Genomic DNA, 20,368 nt, shown 5'->3' on the forward strand with positions numbered 1-20,368 from the left:
CTGCTGTTCAGTAAAATCAGCTATAAATACATTGTACTGCTGTTCAGTAAAATCAGCTATAAATACATTGTATTGCTGTTCAGTAAAATCAGCTATAAATACATTGTATTGCTGTTCAGTAAAATTCAAAACTTGTAAACCTCGACCACTTCCTGAAGCTTAAGGGAAGTCTCAGGATAAGTTAGTAAAGTACTTTGCCTCTAGACCAGACACTATGTATTACACTGTATTTCAATGTTCTGTAATAAGCCCACCTTTGACATCCTCTTCAATACTCCATGGGTTATGCTCACTATCTCTCTCTGCATCACCGAATCATTTCAAGGCAAAATTCAAGTTCCATGTGCGGCACCTTGGATAAGACAAGGAGACTAGTTTGATCCTAAGAGTGTATCAGTCTGTTACTAGTAAATGTAGCTAGGGTTTCAGCCTATTGTTACACCCTTTGGAACAAGCTGTTACTACCAATCCTAGCTTTGTGATTGGTGGAAATATTCCAAGGGATTATTAGACAATCCCGTATTATATTGAAAATTTACCAAAATTGACAGAAGTGTCGAAAGTATGGTGTTGGACCCCTGGGCTTATTGCAGGAAAAGCATGATGTATATCAGTCATAATGGTTTCCCTGGAAATGAAAAAAATATTTTCAACCTTTATGTTACCATGGTATACAGTATATATATTGCTGGTTATGACAATATCTTAAGCTTAACAACAAATGACTCGAAAATTTTGTCATTGATATTGAAAAGAAAAATGCCTTTAAGGTATTATTTTTCCCCTGTTAAGCATTAAACAAATGGTGAAAATAGAATTACCTTTTACAGCAAAAAAATTGAACTCGATTACGTAATTTTTAGGAAATCACTCATTGTTCTTCAAACACTGGTTTACATAAAATTTAACCAATTAAAATCACAATGTAAAACTTCCATTATGGAATTACATACTGTAAACTTCCTTATTTTGGCACCATCAAATTTTAGCATATTATCAGTTTTTAACAAATAAAGGCAATGATGAATGCATACATATATAATATTTTCTATGTTTACAACATACAGAAAACATAGTTAGTGCACAAAATAAGATCACCACTAACACACATTTAAATTTACAGTGGGTGATTACTTCAAGACTGGACACAAAAAAAGTGTAAATTTTCAGAATTTCTGTAAACGATTTTTGAAAATTAACGGATCTTTGAATCAGTCAGCCTTGGTATCCTTTTAAGTCAGTTTATTTTTTCTACCATTTTCCAGTTTCAAACTTCAATGTATAAAAGTTGTACTCAGAGATTCAATGATAAGTTTAATTAAGGTTTTTTTCGTATTTTTTTTACTTTTCTGGCCAGGACAACCTTAAGTGTATAAAGATTTTATACAGATTTCATTAACATGTTAAAAAAAAAATTTACTGATATCTATTTCACTTTTTTGATTAGGAAAGAAATGTACATTAATTAAGGCAAGACATAATAAAATATTCGTTGATTAGAGTTCTGAACTGCTAGAAATATAGATGTCTCCCACTACTACCAACAGTTGAATCCTAAGATTTAAATTCTGTATCGGGTTTCTGGTATGTACCATCAGAAGCAAATAATTGAAATAAGACTGGATTCAAAACGTTATCTTATAAAATCTATATGACACTAATTTGTAATTGGCTTAGAATTACGTTTGACTGATTTGATTTTGTCATCAGAGACGTGACTGCATCAAAACTTGTTGCGCTAGTGTCTTGATTATTTAATTTATAGTCTTTAAGTTCGTTACTGATCAGATTTTTTTTATTGATAATATTGTTAATTATTTCCTGTTGTTTTGTTGGTCATGCGTTATCTAATGTAAATCTACTCACAAGAAATTAAAAAATAAAGTATAGAAAAATAAGAAGCATTCACTGAAATCTAGACTGATATTGTACCAAGGCAGTAAAATCTCCATTGTAAATGTTTTCATGTTGCGTACATTCCTTAGCTTCTCACAAATCACTTCTGTAAAAGGGTGTGCCATGGCAAGGGACACAACTCTTTTAGACAGTAATTGATTACTATAAATTTTTTAACATTAATTGGTCACCGTTAAAATTCACCATTAAATGGTTACAATCACATTTTAACTTTAATTGGTAATAATTACAATTAAGCATTTATTGGTTATGTATGTTACCATTATTTGGGTAAAACAACACTTTAACATGGTTACAATTACATTCGACCTTTAATTGGTTACAATTACTCTTTACCATTAATTTGTTAAAGCAAAAGTTTAACATTAATTGGTTACAATTACACCACACAGCTGGTTACAATTGGTGTAAAACTAATTACATTTTAATTACTGTTAATTACAGGTACACAGGATCATTGATTAATCAGATTATATGAATTAATATAAATTATACTTCATTCATCTATACACTGGACAATAAAAAATACAATGTACTGTACCAGTAACACTGTATAAAATTGTAAGGATCATGTTACAATGTAAAACTTTCTATACAATATTTTACAATAATTTTTCTATTTAAGGTTACAGGTATCAGCTGTTTACATTTCTGAGCATTTTGGCAAGTTTCATCATAATTAACACTTTCTTTATAATAACAAACTTCTGTATTAACTTTATGAGTGGATCTAACAACAAAGCTTTAGGTTATATAGGTACTGGCAGTAACTTGTTACTGAAGTTCTATCAGGTTTAGGATTCAAAGTATATTCTCAGGAACTGGACACAGCTTCTGAAGCCATCACTCCATATGTACTTTTAATACATATATATGGATTGTGGGATTTGAAATGGTGAGAAGTCCCTGTGAGTATGTGAAAATAAACTATGAGAGCACCAGATTCACTTTACTTATACAAGTGTTATATGTACATTGTTTTAATTCAGTCTGTCCTCACAAAATAAACACTGTTAACAGTTCTATAGCTTCTGTGTTGTTTTTGTCACCAGACAACCCAAAATATCAAAATGTAATAGTATGGGCTTCGGCAATGAAATACCAATGGTCGTTTCTTGAGACTAATGGATGGGGGGGCTGTGACAAATATTTGATATCCATGTTTCAGTGGAGCTGGTAAGGAACAGACTGTATCAGGTTAAGGTTCTAGGTGTGAGGTTCGACGATCCCAGTTCAGGGAAGTTTGCGTTTCAAAGGAAGTTGTGTCCTTGGACAAGAAGACACTAATAGCACTAGCTACAAGGAGATCCCACCTAAAAATGACCCTGACAGTTCATGGGCTGATAAACAAGCAAACAAAATCTGAGACTAGAGGAAAGTCATTGTACATACTTTAGAATATTTTTATCTTGTTTTCATTCACCAAAAAAAAATCAATGCCTTGCCAAGACATCTTACTGACACAACTGTATACTGAGAGATAATCTAAATTTACACAAAAATGGAGTCTGTTTCAATGTATATATTATGCTTTCAGCTTCTGTTTTATGACTAGTTTTGTTTTAAATGTTGACAAAGGGATGGACATGTCAAGGCTAAAGGTCATCTGGACAAGGTGAGCTAAACTAATTGAGGACAATTAAGTCCATCCATCATTTTTTGTATGTGCCTATATATCTTGATCACGTGTGATCCCTCCCCCACAACTCCCCTTCTCAATTTTGTCGATTAAGGACTTGTCTGAACAATCCTGCAGACCAGACAGGAAAAAGGACAATACCAATGAGATATCTCACTATTGTAGAGGAGTATAGTAACTAGGATGTGAATATCATGGAAGTTTTTCGTCCACTAAGAATGTTGTGATCTGGCATGTCTCCTGTCGAATGACATCTTTTTTTTGTAGTCTCAACCTGAAAGTCCCAGGGTCAGAAGCATCCTTGGGGGTTTTCGAGTTTGCTTAAATTAATGACATTGAATAATTTTCAAAGTCCATGGCTTCGAATTTGTTAAAATCTTCAACCATCTTTTCAATGACCAAACTGCTGTTACAACAGCTGTAAAACAATGCTCGTTCACTGGGACTATAATAAATCTTCATACACAGAAAGACAAAAAAAATAACACTTCAAAGTTTGTAACATAGTATATTATAGCCATAAGCACAAATGAATATATTGCACCAGTACATGTTATATCAAGTAATTTTATTTTTAACAAACATAGACACCAACATGTAACACTAGTAAATAAATACATACAGATTATAAAAAGTTAAATTATTTCTTAATATGCTTTCACATTTTACTGAATTGTAAAGTTGTTCCATTCCTAGAAATTAAAAGGTAATAGAATTAATGGGAATTACACTGAAAGAATTTTGCAATCTTTTCTGAAGTCCCTCTACAACAATTCATGGTAAATAAAAAGCATAAAACAGTTTTCAGTCTAAACATATAACATATAAAAGATTTTTTTATGTATTTAAGTTTTTTTTTCCAATAATTAATTATAACTATGCAAATTATCTATTGTCAACCTTTAAAATGTATTATCATATGTTGATGTTAGGGCCTATCGGAATGTAATGTCATTTACAATAACATAATGTAATTTGCATGAGATATAGTATTCTTTCACATATCTAGTGTAGTTTAATACATAATGTTAATCCATGATTTTACAAACACGTACACAAATATTTACAAATCATTGGAGTATTGATATATATTTGTACCAATTTATTACATTTTCCACCAGTAAAGTATAGAAATTTATCAATTTGATAAAAACTGAGGAAATCATTTAAGAAATCTTATATCATTGCTAGTGATGATATAACATTTCATACATTTGACCAATCAGAGGGGAGCTTTCCAGTCACTGCTTTGAAATTCACTGATTTCCTATTTGGATACAAATGAAGTGAAACTGGAAAAAGTTTTTTTTTGTTTTGTTTTTTTGTTGTTTTTTTTTTATAAAATCAGTTTCATGTTCATTTCTGTTTTTCTTGAATTTGGTATATGAAAAAAAATGTAAACAGTTCTTAACAAATAACAGCATAAAATGGTGGGATCCCACATAAAGACCTTTGACCCCTAACACTTAAACATCTATAAAAAATATATATACGCAAAGTCTATTTATCCTTCTAACATTTTTACTTTACAGAAACTTCCAATATAAAAATTCTGTATTCAGTAACTTTTTCTACACTTAATAGAAGAACATTCTCTGATCATTTTAACATGGAGTATTTAACAATTGAGTTATTTACATACCAACAAATAGGTTTAATATCATCACCTTGAGTACATATTATGGTAATCATGACACAAATCTGTTATATATCATCTCCTAAAATATGCCACAATTCTATTTGCCAATGTTAACTTCATCAAGAATGATCCGTGAGGCGAAGGCCACAGCAAAGGCTGCCACAACACCAAGTATGGCATTGTAGGTGATGGAGAAATTAAAAACCTGTTCCGAAACAAGAAATTTTAGAATTAGACATTATCCTGTTTATTAACTTACAGCACATATTATTCAATATTAAGCAAACAGTACAGAGTTTATCCAGTGTTCATCACATTCAGTTTTCACTACTGTATAACACAAAATATGTATTGTGTAGAAACTTTTACTGTTTTTCAGGACTTTCAGACGAGACTTCAGGTGAGAGAACTATGTGTACATTGATTTGATATCTACGAACACTTTTACCCCTAAAAGTCTTGGGATTAAAGTGTGGAAGAAAATACCTCTAACACATTTTATTTTATAAGGTTTACGAAATGTAATAAACATTGTTCACCGTTTAGCTAAACAGTCACATTAAGATGAAATTTTTAAGAAATCTTTGTAAGACGAACATCAACATCTCCCTGGAAAAAACATTGATCTAGTAACATCGCCAGACCCCCCTCCACCCCCCTACCCACCCAACAGAGTCCTGTGTATGTTTGAGTTAAAGGACAAGATCAGAGTCCTGTGTATGTTTCAGTTATAGGACAAGATCAGAGTCCTGTGTATGTTTAAATCATAGGACAAGATCAGAGTCCTGTGTATGTTTAAGTTATAGGACAAGATCAGAGTCCGGTGTATGTTTCAGTTATAGGACAAGATAAGAGTCCTGTGTATTTTCTGACAATGAATAGAGATGTACATACATGCATCTGCAATGGCTGCTGTGTTAGGAAATACAGTAACTTTAGTCTGGCCTCCGTGGGACAGATGCACTGAAAGTAAAATATCATCAATACTTTGGTTGTAGAAAGCATTCTCTCTCAAACGATAAAGTTATGTGTAAAAAGAAAATAATACAATTCCTGATGTATATTTTTTGTGTTCATGTTACTATTACTGTCTTCTTAGACTTCACTGATTTTCCACAGAAAAGTGGAATACATTAATCCTATATTTTAATTACAGATCTGAAAACATAAGTCTGCCAATTGAATACTTTTGAAACTGAAATTTCAAACATTTTCTATATAAAATGGTCTTCATTACACAAATTTTACCAGAAATTTTAATTAGTCTCACCCTAATCATTCGTTGACCTTCACCATTGGCTTCAGCGAATGCTGAACACACAATGAGTAAGAGAAGGAGTGGGATGATGCACTCAATGACCTCCCAAATGACTGCAGCATGGCTGATCCAGTAGAGAATATAGTCTCCGCACCATAACAAGACAAACAGGATCCAGCTAGCCAGCCATCGCTGAAGGCATGTCGATGTGATGCGCATCCGGTGCTGTCGGAGTTTAAAAAACAAGTAAGTAAATACCAACACATTAACAAAAATCTTAATCCACACTCAACAATCAGTGAAGGAAAGTTTAAACAGAAACCACCAAAAAATTAGCAGGAGAAAAAGACCTGGTATTCCAGAAGGGTTAGCATCTTCTGCATCGCTAACAACACTTGCTTATAAATCTTTGTCAACTCAAGACACAGACATAAAGTACATATTTTGTCAATTTAAACAATTTAGACTTCTCTTTAAAAAAAATTAGTTAAAGCTACATGATACCTTAATGAGTGATTTTACCTCCTCTTCAGATGAGTGACTCACTCATGAATAGTGCTTTAAATTTAAATTATAGTTTTTGAAAAAAATTAATAAAAAAAATATATGCAACTTGATCTTGAATCAGAATTAAGCCAAGGGAAGTAGTTCATGAACAATTTAAACTAATTTGTTTATTTGTTGACTTTTCACCATTCAACAGTCATGGTCATTTTGAGACTGGGTCTCCTGTATTAATTGGTGGTTACCTCACTGAACAACATATGGGAGGCCAGTCACATGAAATCCAGAGTAATAAGGGTAAGGTGTCTTGAGGAAAAAAACATTCATAACAACACAGACCGGTCCGTTTCTCAGCTTCTTGAAAAACATGAATCCCAGGTTGAATCAGAACCACACACCTTAAATCTTACTTCAATTACAATTAAGGTGAAAGTGTTTTGCCCAAGGACTCAAAGATGTCGGCACAGATCGGTTTGTTTCTCAGAAACCCAATCTGCCACGGGTTTCACAGAAATAACAAAATTGTATTTTATTATATGTATCCAGTAGTTAGAAAAGGGAATAAAGACATTACACCTGAGTCAGCATCAGAAGTGAGATAATGTTACATGACAGTGATACAGATTTGATCGTCCTAATAAAGCCTTAGAGGCAAAACTACAGGACCAATAGATAAATTAATAATGAAAAAAGAAAAGAAAAAGATAATAACAGCAAATAAAAGTAATGTTATTTTTTATTTACAATATTTTTAAAAAGAATTTCTTGAGCCATTCTGTTCTGTGCTTTTGTATTTTTTTCATGAATTCCACAATCATTTATAAAATTGTTTGGAAACCATCTATAGTGTATTCAATATACATTAACAACATAAAGATGTTCTGAGAGATCGACTTTCTTGTACAGAACTATTACACAACAATATCTGCAATAAGTAAACTACTACATAGATATAGATATAATCCTACACAAATAGTATTATATCATTCCAGATATTGTATAATTCTGTGTCTTGAGCAGGATTTGAGACAGTAATGAATATTAATTACCGAAATTTTCCAGTAACACATCAACAGCTCTTCGTTAGTGAGGACTGATCTTGTCAGTGTTTTATCTTCCATCAGAGTCTCCTCCAGCTGAAAGGAAAGGTCAAGGTAAAACAGATTCAATGGTAAGTGTGTACAACTCCATGAGTTTTCAAGGAAGAGCTTCATGATATAGAAATTATACGGGAACTTTTTATCATTTGATTTGTTTTGTTTTCGTTAAGCAACTTACTACATGTACACCAAAATGGTATCAAATTTACCAAGATAATTTGGCAAATCACAGTCCTCCACTGACACACAAAGGTGAACCCCTACACCAAGTATAACGTTCCTTTGACTAACATTGTAGATTGAGCCTGGACAAACTTTATCTTTGATTTATGTTGAAGGTCAAATAGAGGACAGAGTGACCTACCACGGTGAAGACATATCCAAAGCATTAATTTCCTGAGATAAGTTGTGTAGATGGATGGGTCTAAACAAACCTTTTCTTCAATGTCTGTCAACAGTCAAAATGTATATCAGCATGACCTTTTAAAATGTGACACACCGTCTCACTAGGGTGAACCCTTAACTAAAGTATGAAGTTCCTGTGACAGGGTCCGTACAAACTCTTGCTTTGACCTAAGTCAAAGATTAAAATGTAGGTCACAATGACCTATTTTTGATATGCAATACAGCATTTCATCAAGGTGAACCCATATCCCAAGTATGAAGTTCCTATGATTAGTGGTGTAGGAGCTAGATCCCAGAAAATTGTTTTCTTTGTTCTAAAGGTCAAAATGTAGGTCAAATAGACACATTGTTTCACAATGCTGGACCCACATCTCCAGCATAAAGTTCACATGATCAATGCTGTGGAAAAGAAATCCAGACAATCTTTTTATTTGGTGTAGTTCAAAGGCAAAAATGTAGGCCAAAGAGAACAACTACACACCATTTCACCAGGGCGAACCATATCAAAAGACTCCACAATTAGTAATGTAGAAGATAGGTCCTGGACAAGCATTTTCTTTGATGAAAGTCAAAGGTCAAAATATGGGTCAGAGTGATCTACTTTTGATATGCCACATACTAGCTCACCAATAAGAATCCATGTCCCAAGTATTATGTTCCTGTAATGAGTTGTGTAGAAGACAGAACTCGAACAAGATTGCTGGAAGACAGAAGGATGGATGAAAGAATGGACAGACACAACACAAAACCACAGTCCCCTCAGGTTCCCACTGGAGGTACTAATATACCTATAGCATCATTTCTGGAATCTCTGCTCAAACAGTAGATAATGTAGGCTTATAAGCAGGCATGGACTTTATATCAGATAAATACAATAGTTTCTAGTAGCATGAAACATCATTAATATCACTGATATGATATTTGTATGGATTTTACCTGTGAGTTGTAACTGACTGGATGTGCATGCCCAGAGATGGACTGTTCCTCATTGTGGGAGTGTCCAGTTATGTGGGCGTCGCTTCTAGAGGGGGCGTGTCTTGTTACAGCAGAATGCCTATATCCCTCAGCCTGATTCCCAGAGTGAACTGATGTAAGGGTCACCTGTGAGGTTTCCAATCTTTTGTCATGGACCAAACTGTCAGAAAATCCATCTCTGTTTACATCATCATCCCATATAAACCATTCGCATTCTGTGAAGGTTCATAACAAAGTATGCATATTAAGAGTTAATGACTTAATTCATAAACTACAAGAACAATGCATATAAACATCCTTAAACTATGTAAATTCAACCAGTGGTTAAGATAAAGACCTGTTTACCTGAAAATTGTTACGATATTGAGCTACAATTTTGTACATGATAAAACGTGATAATGGTGTCTTGATGACCGACCTTTAGCAGTTAAAACAAGTCAATAACTCCAGAACTAAATAAAAGACATAACTTATATGGATGTACAGGAACGTTTATTACAAGATATTTGATAAAGGAGATAAATTAATTCTTTATCACAAGTGTGTTCAACACTGTTAACATTATAGTAATGTGATAATGAGGATTCACGAAAATTAATTAATAAATTTCTGTTTCTTAAAAAAATTTCTTGGTGCTATCATCCCATGTACACATCTCCTTGTAATACCTGGTGGCAACCTCACTGATAACATGTGGGAGGCCCACCATTAGTCTGGATTATTCTGATGTTATTGCAACTTTTCTATATCGGTCTGGAGATAATGAACACAGGCCAACATAAAAAAAAAGTTGAACATCAGAATAATTTGGACTAGTCCATAAGGCAAAACAATTGGAGGTAACATGTTTTGTCAAATGACACAACCGCAGGATAATTGGTGATCTGAGTTTCCCCTGGAAACACAAATCGCCCTGAGTAGGGGTCATGGAACTGTTTGTAAGACTCACTTGATGAAGCATTAGATATAAGGTCCATATCTTTGCTGTCATTATGATTTAACTTGGAGTGATTTCCACCACAAATCTCCATGTACAATTTGGCATCGCTCTCCAGCACTCTGATAAACCGACGTACACCTAATTAAGATATCAACCAAAATATCAAACATTGTAAACTTGTCATCTGTTCCTTATAATATTGTACATGTCCTTCAATAATCATTGGGGCTACATATCAACTAAACAAATTGGGAAGCATTTTGTTGATGTCATTTCTTCTAAATTTGGAACAGATATGAGTGGGCTTATTACCAGATATGCGCTTACTGACAAACAGGTGTGACAGAAATGATTAAAGAAAATTCAAATGTCAGTTATCACCTTCCATATTTTTATAGAATAAATTAGAAACAAATATCACCTTCCATATTTTTATAGAATAAATTAGAGACAAATATCACCTTCCATATTTTTATAGAATAGATTAGAGACAAATATCACCTTCCATATTTTTATAGAATAAATTAGAGACAAATATCACCTTCCATATTTTTATAGAATAAATTAGAGACAAATATCACCTTCCATATTTTTATAGAATAAATTAGAGACAAATATCACCTTCCATATTTTTATAGAATAAATTAGAGACAAATTTTGTCCTAGAACTTTTCTCGGTTGATTTAATTTATACAAATATACAGTAAAAGTGTACTGCAAAAACAGATTTCAGAAACTGCGATAAAGATATATGTCTTTCAAGTAACTCACCTATGGTATGTGTCCGGCACACAGAAAGCAGCATACACCCAACAAGTAAATTCCATAAAAGGGAGATAACTGAGAACGTAACATGGGAGGAATACATCACATGACAGATGACAGGGGATATATTCAGCTTCTGACAATGTCTCGGACCAAACCCAGTATATTTAACATAGCCGTTGATGACAACAGCCATCACACCCAGAACTATCAACAGTCCAGCTGCACTGATTTTAAAAAATGTTCTGGAGTGTATTCGAACACTTTCCACAAAGTTACGATTACTGAAAAGTTTTTTGGACAATCTATTCGAATAAATTCCCAAACATATCCAACTGAACCCAAGAATCAAATTCACAATTCCCATCAGGAGACTTGTATCAGAGAATTTCGAAATAATATCGTAGACAGTATGCATTATTCCACTCACTGCAAAGGTGCAGGCCACTAAAATCGTAAGTATTTGCAAAAATATTGCCAAGCATTTTGTCCTGATAGCGGATTCGGAACACTGTATTCCTAAAACGTGCACCAGTAAAGTCCAAGCCCATTCTGGAATTCGATTAGAAGCCATCTTGGATTTGCCTCTGCATGTTATCCCATGGTTTGGCTGTGATTCTACTGAGTCGTAAAATGTGCGGTCAATGGAATGGAGTAGTCCAGCACTAGTTGTACCTCTGGTAATCAAATACATATTTCATGTCATTTCTTTCAATACATAATCATATGATGGTCGTCCTGAAACTCTCAGGGTTTTTTCCTCTGATTTGGGATGGGGCATTATCATCGTGAGTTTGTGGAAGGAAATTTTCTTAAGTAAATTACAAAATTTAGGACTTATGCTTAAATATGAAATAATTTTGAGGGGAAATGAGGCCCTTTATCAACCTAAAAAGTCCTTAAAAAACAGAACTTCAGAGTCACTATCATAGAAACTTTTTACTTACAATGTATACAATGTAGTACATGTCATGCTAATTTTGAAAACCACAGAGGATGCTTTATAATTTAGCATCATTACATGTGTGTTTTGCAGTAAAATGTAGTGTAAAAAGTTTAACATATATCTCCTGAAGTTGCGTCTAATTCTACAATAAATTTTTTTACACCCAATGATAATCCTATACACAAATTGTCTAAATCAAGAAAGGGTTACTTGATGGAGTTTTGTCTGGATACTACCTGTTTCTCACAGCAGAACTGGACTTTTCAGTGGTTAGAGGGTCTGTAGACGTTTGAACATTGTCCATCCCATCACCATTTATACTTGTACCTTTCTGAAAAAGAAAGAAAAAAAAATGAAGAGAGCACAATTGGTAATGCAACATCTAGAATTCAATTTGTTACAGATACGTGTATGTTTTCAGGTGAAATCTAAAACGACACAAAATATCAATCTTAAAAGAGTACCTGTCTCTTTTGGAAATACACTGATAAAAAAACACATGTATGTAGTACAACTAATATATCAACCATTACATTAATGGTACAATGGCTTAGAAAACCTGGTTCCTGATGAAGTTACTAATTATCCCAAATAAGCCCATGCCTCACAATAAGCCCATCCATATCTATCACATTTAATTGTGTTTCCAGATACAATGTACTGTAAAAATCCCACTTTCCTACTTTGTGTCAGGAGTAATTGTGTCAGTCCACAGCAGGGCTATTACTAGATATAAATTGTATGACTTCTATTTTTTTTATCGATCCACAGGAAATCTGTCCAGATACACATTTTGTAGAAATAAATCTGAAGAGAAAATTTCAGAAATCAAAGTACACATACTGGGAATGTTATTATTTTCAAGAACTTGTATGACATCCGTGGAAAATAAGATATATGTACTGCCATTTTGCTTTTAAGTAAAATAACCAAACTGTGATCCATTGAAAACTTCAGTATCTGTTACTGTTGAATATTATCGATCAATAGGCCTGTTGATAAGCCCACCCACACTTATTGCTGTTTATTAATAGAACCAACTAACATCACTCCATTGTCCTGCAATTATAGCCAATCCTCGACTTTTAGCCGGAGTGTATCACAGGTTCCATGATGTTTCTTCATATCAATTATGCAGTAAATATCACCAAATAATTTAGAAGATAGATTATACTGGACATCTGGTCCTAGTTACTTAAAGGTTAGGTATAGTTAACCAGTAATCAATAAAATTGGTAATACAACAGCTTTCAAGGCAAAATAAATTCTCAAAATATACCAGTCTGACATATCTGTACAAATGATAATCAGCACTCCCCATTTTGTTTAATTTATATTTGAAAATTCTCACTATTACCAGCCTGGTTATAATTCTCACTATAACCAGCCTCGTTACCAGACACCAATCTAGATGTAATTATTTCACATTTTTTTAATCTGATAATTCCCCCGTTCTCTCTACCCAGTTTTGCCCTGAATTAAAATGTGTTAAATCTAAGATATACATACTGGTGGGTAGGAATCCATCATCTTAACTCACTGACCAAGTTCTAAACAATCTTCAAGACAGACAACCAGAAAAATTTAACACATTATCCTTTGCATCTATACCACAGTCTGTAAGATAATTATATCTAATATCTCACAACATAATCCACTTACATCTATTGACTTTATCTAAATAAACAGCTTATTGATATGAAATGTCCAGATGATAATAAAACCTGTTTATATATCCCTTAAGTGATAAAGGATCATTGTCCGTTTTTATCTAAGTTTGAGCCCGGTTCATTTCCCCATGCTTCACAATACCATGCTACAGCGGTGTTATTTTTGGATGTACTATCAGTACTATAAGGGCATTCTGATAATTATTCAATCAAAATTGAGGTCAATAACAAAACACAGATAAAAACCAAAGCAAAAAAAAAAAAAAGAAACAACATACAAAACAAAATCACAAGATCGTCACACCAGCTACAACAGATATCATACCAGCTACAACAGATATCATACCAGCTACAACAGATATCACACCAGCTACAACAGATATCACACCAGCTACAACAGATATCATACCAGCTACAACATATATCACACCAGCTACAACAGATATCACACCAGCTACAACAGATATCGCAATGACTACAACAGATATCACACCAGCTACAACATATATCACACCAGCTACAACAGATATCACACCAGCTACAACAGATATCACAATGACTACAACAGATATCACATAAACTACAACAGATATCACATAAACTACAACAGATATCATACCAGCTACAACATATATCACACCAGCTACAACAGATATCACAATGACTACAACAGATATCACAATGACTACAACAGATATCACACCAGCTACAACAGATATCACAATGACTACAACAGATATCACAATGACTACAACAGATATCACAATGACAATGACTACAACAGATACCACAATGACTACAACAGATACCACAATGACTACAACAGATATCACAATGACTACAACAGATATCACAATGACTACAACAGATATCACAATGAATGCAATAGATATCACAATGACTACAACAGATACACATAAACTACAACAGATATCACAATGACTACAACAGATATCACAATGACTACAACAGATATCACAATGACTACAACAGATATCACATAAACTACAACAGATATCACATAAACTACAACAGATATCATACCAGCTACAACATATATCACACCAGCTACAACAGATATCACAATGACTACAACAGATATCACAATGACTACAACAGATATCACTATGACTACAACAGATATCACAATGACTACAACAGATATCACAATGACTACAACAGATATCACAATGACTACAACAGATATCACAATGACTACAACAGATATCACAATGACTACAACAGATATCACAATGACTACAACAGATACCACAATGACTACAACAGATATCACAATGACTACAACAGATATCACAATGACTACAACATATATCACAATGACTACAACAGATATCACACCAGATATAACAGATATCACACCAGCTACAACAGATATCACAATGACTACAACAGATATCACAATGACTACAACAGATATCACAATGACTACAACAGATATCACAATGACTACAACAGATATCACATAAACTACAACAGATATCATACCAGCTACAACATATATCACAATGACTACAACAGATATCACAATGACTACAACAGATATCACAATGACTACAACAGATATCACAATGACTACAACAGATATCACAATGACTACAACAGATATCACAATGACTACAACAGATATCACAATGACTACAGCAGATACCACAATGACTACAACAGATATCACAATGACTACAACAGATATCACAATGACTACAACATATATCACAATGACTACAACAGATACCACAATGACTACAACAGATATCACAATGACTACAACAGATATCACAATGACTACAACAGATATCACAATGACTACAACAGATATCACAATGACTACAACAGATATCACAATGACTACAACAGATATCACAATGACTACAACAGATACCACAATGACTACAACAGATATCACAATGACTACAACAGATATCACAATGACTACAATAGATATCACAATGACTACAACAGATATCACAATGACTACAACAGATACCACAATGACTACAACAGATACCACAATGACTACAACAGATATCACAATACAGATCACAACTACAACAGATATCACAATGACTACAACAGATATCACAATGACTACAACAGATATCACAATGACTACAACAGATATACAGATATCACAATACTAACAGATATCACAATGACTACAACAGATATCACAATGACTACAACATATATCACAATGACTACAACAGATATCACAATGACTACAACAGATACCACAATGACTACAGCAGATATCACAATGACTACAACAGATATCACAATGACTACAACAGATATCACAATGACTACAACAGATATCACAATGACTACAACAGATATCACAATGACTACAACAGATATCACACAAGCTACAACAGATATCACAATGACTACAACAGATATCACAATGACTACAACAGATATCACTATGACTACAACAGATATCACAATGACTACAACAGATATCACAATGACTACAACAGATATCACAATGACTACAACAGATATCACAATGACTACAACAGATATCACAATGACTACAACAGATATCACAATGACTACAACAGATATCACAATGACTACAACAGATATCACATAAACTACAACAGATATCACAATGACTACAACAGATATCACAATGACTACAACAGATACCACAATGACTACAACAGATATCACAATGACTACAACAGATATCACACCAGCTACAAAAGATATCAGAATGACTACAACAGATATCACAAAAACTACAACAGATATCACAATGACTACAACAGATATCACAATGACTACAACAGATATCACACCAGCTACAACAGATATCACTATGACTACAACAGATATCACAATGACTACAACAGATATCACAATGACTACAACAGATATCACAATGACTACAACAGATATCACAATGACTACAACAGATATCACAATGACTACAACAGATATCACAATGACTACAACAGATATCACACCAGCTACAACAGATATCACAATGACTACAACAGATATCACAATGACTACAACATATATCACAATGACTACAACAGATATCACAATGACTACAACAGATATCACAATGACTACAACAGATATCACAATAACTACAACAGATATCACACCAGATATAACAGATATCACAATGACTACAACAGATATCACACCAGCTACAACAGATATCACACCAACTACAACCAATATCACACTAAACATCACCCCTGGAACAACAAAATTTTAGAAATTCTACAACAGATATAGTCTACCTTGTAACTGCTTAATGTTCATAATGATTGACTCCTAAGACATTGCGTTCAGTCAGTCAGTATCTACTTCATGTTTTTATGTCAATTCAAGTATTTCCTTCCCATAAAACCATCGGGAATGGATATGTGTTTTATATATCCCTAATACCTGACTTTAACTGTTAATTGATCGAAAGAAATAAGGATCGATTCATGTCTGTTGAGATCAATTTCAGAGGGGGTTATAATTAGTTCTGGTATGGCACGATATCTCAGCATTTTCAGTATCAGTCTGAACTAAACTTATAATATGTAGTATAATTACTTTCGGTGGTCCGAGTTTAACGCTTTCTTCATCGTGATCATATTCGGATGATTCATCACCCACAATGTGTCGTGTTGATGAAAACTCATCCATGTTCCTACCGTCTTCAGAGAATTTCAATCGAGTAGAAAGCTAGATTTTGTCCTTAGAACATCGATTCTTTCACACGTTGTCATATGTTTTCTAACAAACAGGTGACAGTCACTCGATTCACGTAGAATTTCAATAAATTCTCACACCTCTCGTCTGCAACACTCCTCCCTCTGTTTGTGACTGATTGACATGAGAGTTGTTTCCCTTTGATTGAGTTTTCAATCACAAGAAAGATGAACTGTAGCTAGTCTAATATAATCTATGTAAAACGCACTAATTAGCTAATATTGATACTGTACTACCGTTTTAGTATACAATATACACCAGAATACAGAAACTGTTTACATCTGTAAAATGACAACAAAGGTATTTTCCATCTAAAAATAGATTTTACTGCTAGCTACAACGAATTACCGAAAAGACAGCCATTTACCGAAAACACACCGAAAAGACAGTTATTATCAATATTACACTAGTTTTTCGGGTGTTGAATGGAACTGAAACCATTCCAATCTCAATTCAAGTCATGATTTATTCAATCTTTGCAGTCTTTAATTACCTGTTAGACGCTAGTTATTATTCCGTAATTCTCTGTTACCGCCATGGCTGACGAGCGTGATCGACAGCTCTAGGCTCCGCCTACATTTTGCTGATATTTTCATTCAACCAATCAGGGTTGATTCTTTTGTTTATTTACCGATGGAGTGATCATTTTAAGAAAACTGCCACGCTTCATTGCAACTGTCAATGGTTTCTAATTGCCGTCATTTGTTTTCTGCTTGTTGAGAGTATTTTTTCCATTATGACACCTGTCAGTTTGTTATTCCATGACAATGGTTGCATTGTTTCTTGTGTATTTTCCAGATTGTTGCAATAACATTTCGTCTATGATCAAATTGATGTCAACGGATAGAGATGAATTTTTCATGATGCGAAAATATACACTATATTGGAAGCATTTCCGTCTATCTGTTTTTGTTCTTTTGTGGTTTCATCCCAATTTTAATCAAATGAATGCCATACGAGAATGGGTTATCACACATACCAACAATACCCTTTAATACATGCCAATAACACACACCACATCCCTTAGCAGGGGACACTGTAGAAAAACAGTAAGATCCCCCCCCCTTTTTTTAAGTAACCATACCCACAACACCACATACATACACAAAAACACCACCTACATAAATACAACATACACTGGGCCGAGACCCAAAGCCTTTACAAAATCTCTTCCACTCTTCCTTCCACCTTCTAATATACAAATCCCTGCTCTAGTAGGGTAGACATGTAGACGATTATACACAGTAATCTACAGTCTCCCGAACGACATCGTTTGTATAATAATTCACATTAATTATCACTAATCCTAATAATCTACGCTAACCCAATTCCAGCACATTCTTTACATCACCCCATCACATCCACTCTCATAATTGAACTTAATAACACAGTTCCCCACTTTTAAAATCCACTCTAGACCAGCACGACTAACCTTGTCAAATGGTGGCTAGTAATCCCATCTACAAATAACAAACCTACACCAGCTAACAAGCTAAACCTATTTTCCAATTTCCGACTTTCCCCTACACTCTCTCCCGCTATCTTCTAAAACTTCTTGTCCTTCGGAAGGGACGTTAAACGGGGGCCCGGTGTACAGTGAGTCACGCCGTGCACGTTAAAGAAGGCTAACTGCTAGCCGCCACAGAGCATAGGTTTATAATAGGGAAATATAAAGTGAGACTAGAGTAGGACTAGGCGTTTCTGTGACAGTCCAAAATTTCCCACGTTTTTTTTTTTTTTTTTTAGACGTTAGGGTATAGATTTAGTCAGATCTGTCCTCCCCATATTAGACCTGTTTGGTGATTACTGAAAAGCGAAATTGCACACCCTAATGCCTCGGCCCTACCAGCCCCCTCCCCCTTAGTGTCCTAGGCTCGGTTATAACCGGAACAAGGACGTTAAGCTCAAAAAAAAAAAAAAATGGGTTGTCAGTGTCCTTCAGTATGGCAAACTGTTATCCGTGCAAGAAATGCAAAAAAGAATGTGTCTCTGACACAATTCAGTGCAGTAAATGTCTGCGGTGGATACATCAAGAATGTGTACCAATGTCGGAAATACAGCTGAAATCGTGGTCAGAATGGTCTCTGAATTTCTTCTGCAAAGACTGCTGTTTCCATGGTCAAAATTTCGATGTGGAAAGTTCACTTAAAAGGTAAATATAAATTATTTCAAGAACTCATTTTGCAGCAGTGGTTGATCTATGATTTATTTATCTAGATTTTTTTTTTTATTTTTGAAAACAACACAATGCTTAAAATGGTACAGACATGTGCCAAAAATGAGTATGATTTGGCCATTTTCAGTGTAATCTCCCATCTAATAAAATTGCTGCAATTTGATCAATATTATGAATACTCAATGTGTCATTTCCATTTCTCCATCAGGAGTGTTGATGCAATAACACTGAAATTTTATTGTAGAAATATATCTGCATCTCATTGTTTCCAAAATTTGCAATAATTTTAGTAAATTTCAGAATTTGTGTTTTCTTCAAATTATATACATTATATGCGCTAAATAAAAAAGGTCTGTACATCTGTATTATACGTCCCTGGAATAAATATTATTACTATTATTATTTCTGAACATCAGATATCGCCATAACGTGGGCGGAGTTCTGAGCTGTCAATCACCTGACTCCGCTATTGTGGTTACGGGGAATTCTGAAACGAAAACAGACTCTAAGAAATCATTAGGAATGGAAATATTCTTTATATTATGGCTGGAGTCAGGATTTTAGATGCTTTAGTCCCAGACAACACCCAAAAAGTATAATATCGAAAGGCCTACCGACTGTCTTTCCAGTGCCTTTTCACTTACGTCAGCCATTGCAGTCACGGGAAATTAGGGAAAACACCTAATATCCCTA

At 34.0% G+C, this 20,368-nt stretch overlaps 1 protein-coding gene across 1 annotated transcript; it reads right to left on the bottom strand.

Annotated features, from left to right (window-relative positions):
- Nucleotides 1–4,889: 4,889 nt before the first annotated feature.
- On the bottom strand, nucleotides 4,890–17,665 carry LOC132547638 (uncharacterized). The gene is made up of 9 exons (XM_060211422.1): nucleotides 17,341–17,665; nucleotides 12,325–12,419; nucleotides 11,149–11,819; nucleotides 10,387–10,515; nucleotides 9,399–9,652; nucleotides 8,007–8,093; nucleotides 6,466–6,678; nucleotides 6,090–6,158; nucleotides 4,890–5,400 (listed from the first exon to the last, which is right to left on the bottom strand). Exons 1-9 carry the CDS (start codon nucleotides 17,431–17,433, stop codon nucleotides 5,293–5,295), a joined length of 1,719 nt encoding a protein of 572 aa, XP_060067405.1. The 5' UTR covers nucleotides 17,434–17,665; the 3' UTR covers nucleotides 4,890–5,292.
- Between the last annotated feature and the right edge of the window lie 2,703 nt (nucleotides 17,666–20,368).

Source organism: Ylistrum balloti, unplaced genomic scaffold (assembly GCF_031769215.1).
Source record: "Ylistrum balloti isolate Yb309-2 unplaced genomic scaffold, AGI_CSIRO_Ybal_v1 Utg369966, whole genome shotgun sequence".
In the NCBI taxonomy this organism is placed as follows: domain Eukaryota; kingdom Metazoa; phylum Mollusca; class Bivalvia; order Pectinida; family Pectinidae; genus Ylistrum; species Ylistrum balloti.

Excerpts from the sequence above, each read along its gene's own strand:
- LOC132547638 (XM_060211422.1), bottom strand. The coding sequence starts at position 17,433 with ATGGATGAGTTTTCATCAACACGACACATTGTGGGTGATGAATCATCC. Across the intron at positions 9,653-10,386 it reads TATATCTAATGCTTCATCAA|AATGCGAATGGTTTATATGG; the intron begins GTGAGTCTTACA and ends GAACCTTCACAG. Across the intron at positions 6,159-6,465 it reads AAGGTCAACGAATGATTAGG|TGCATCTGTCCCACGGAGGC; the intron begins GTGAGACTAATT and ends TTTTACTTTCAG.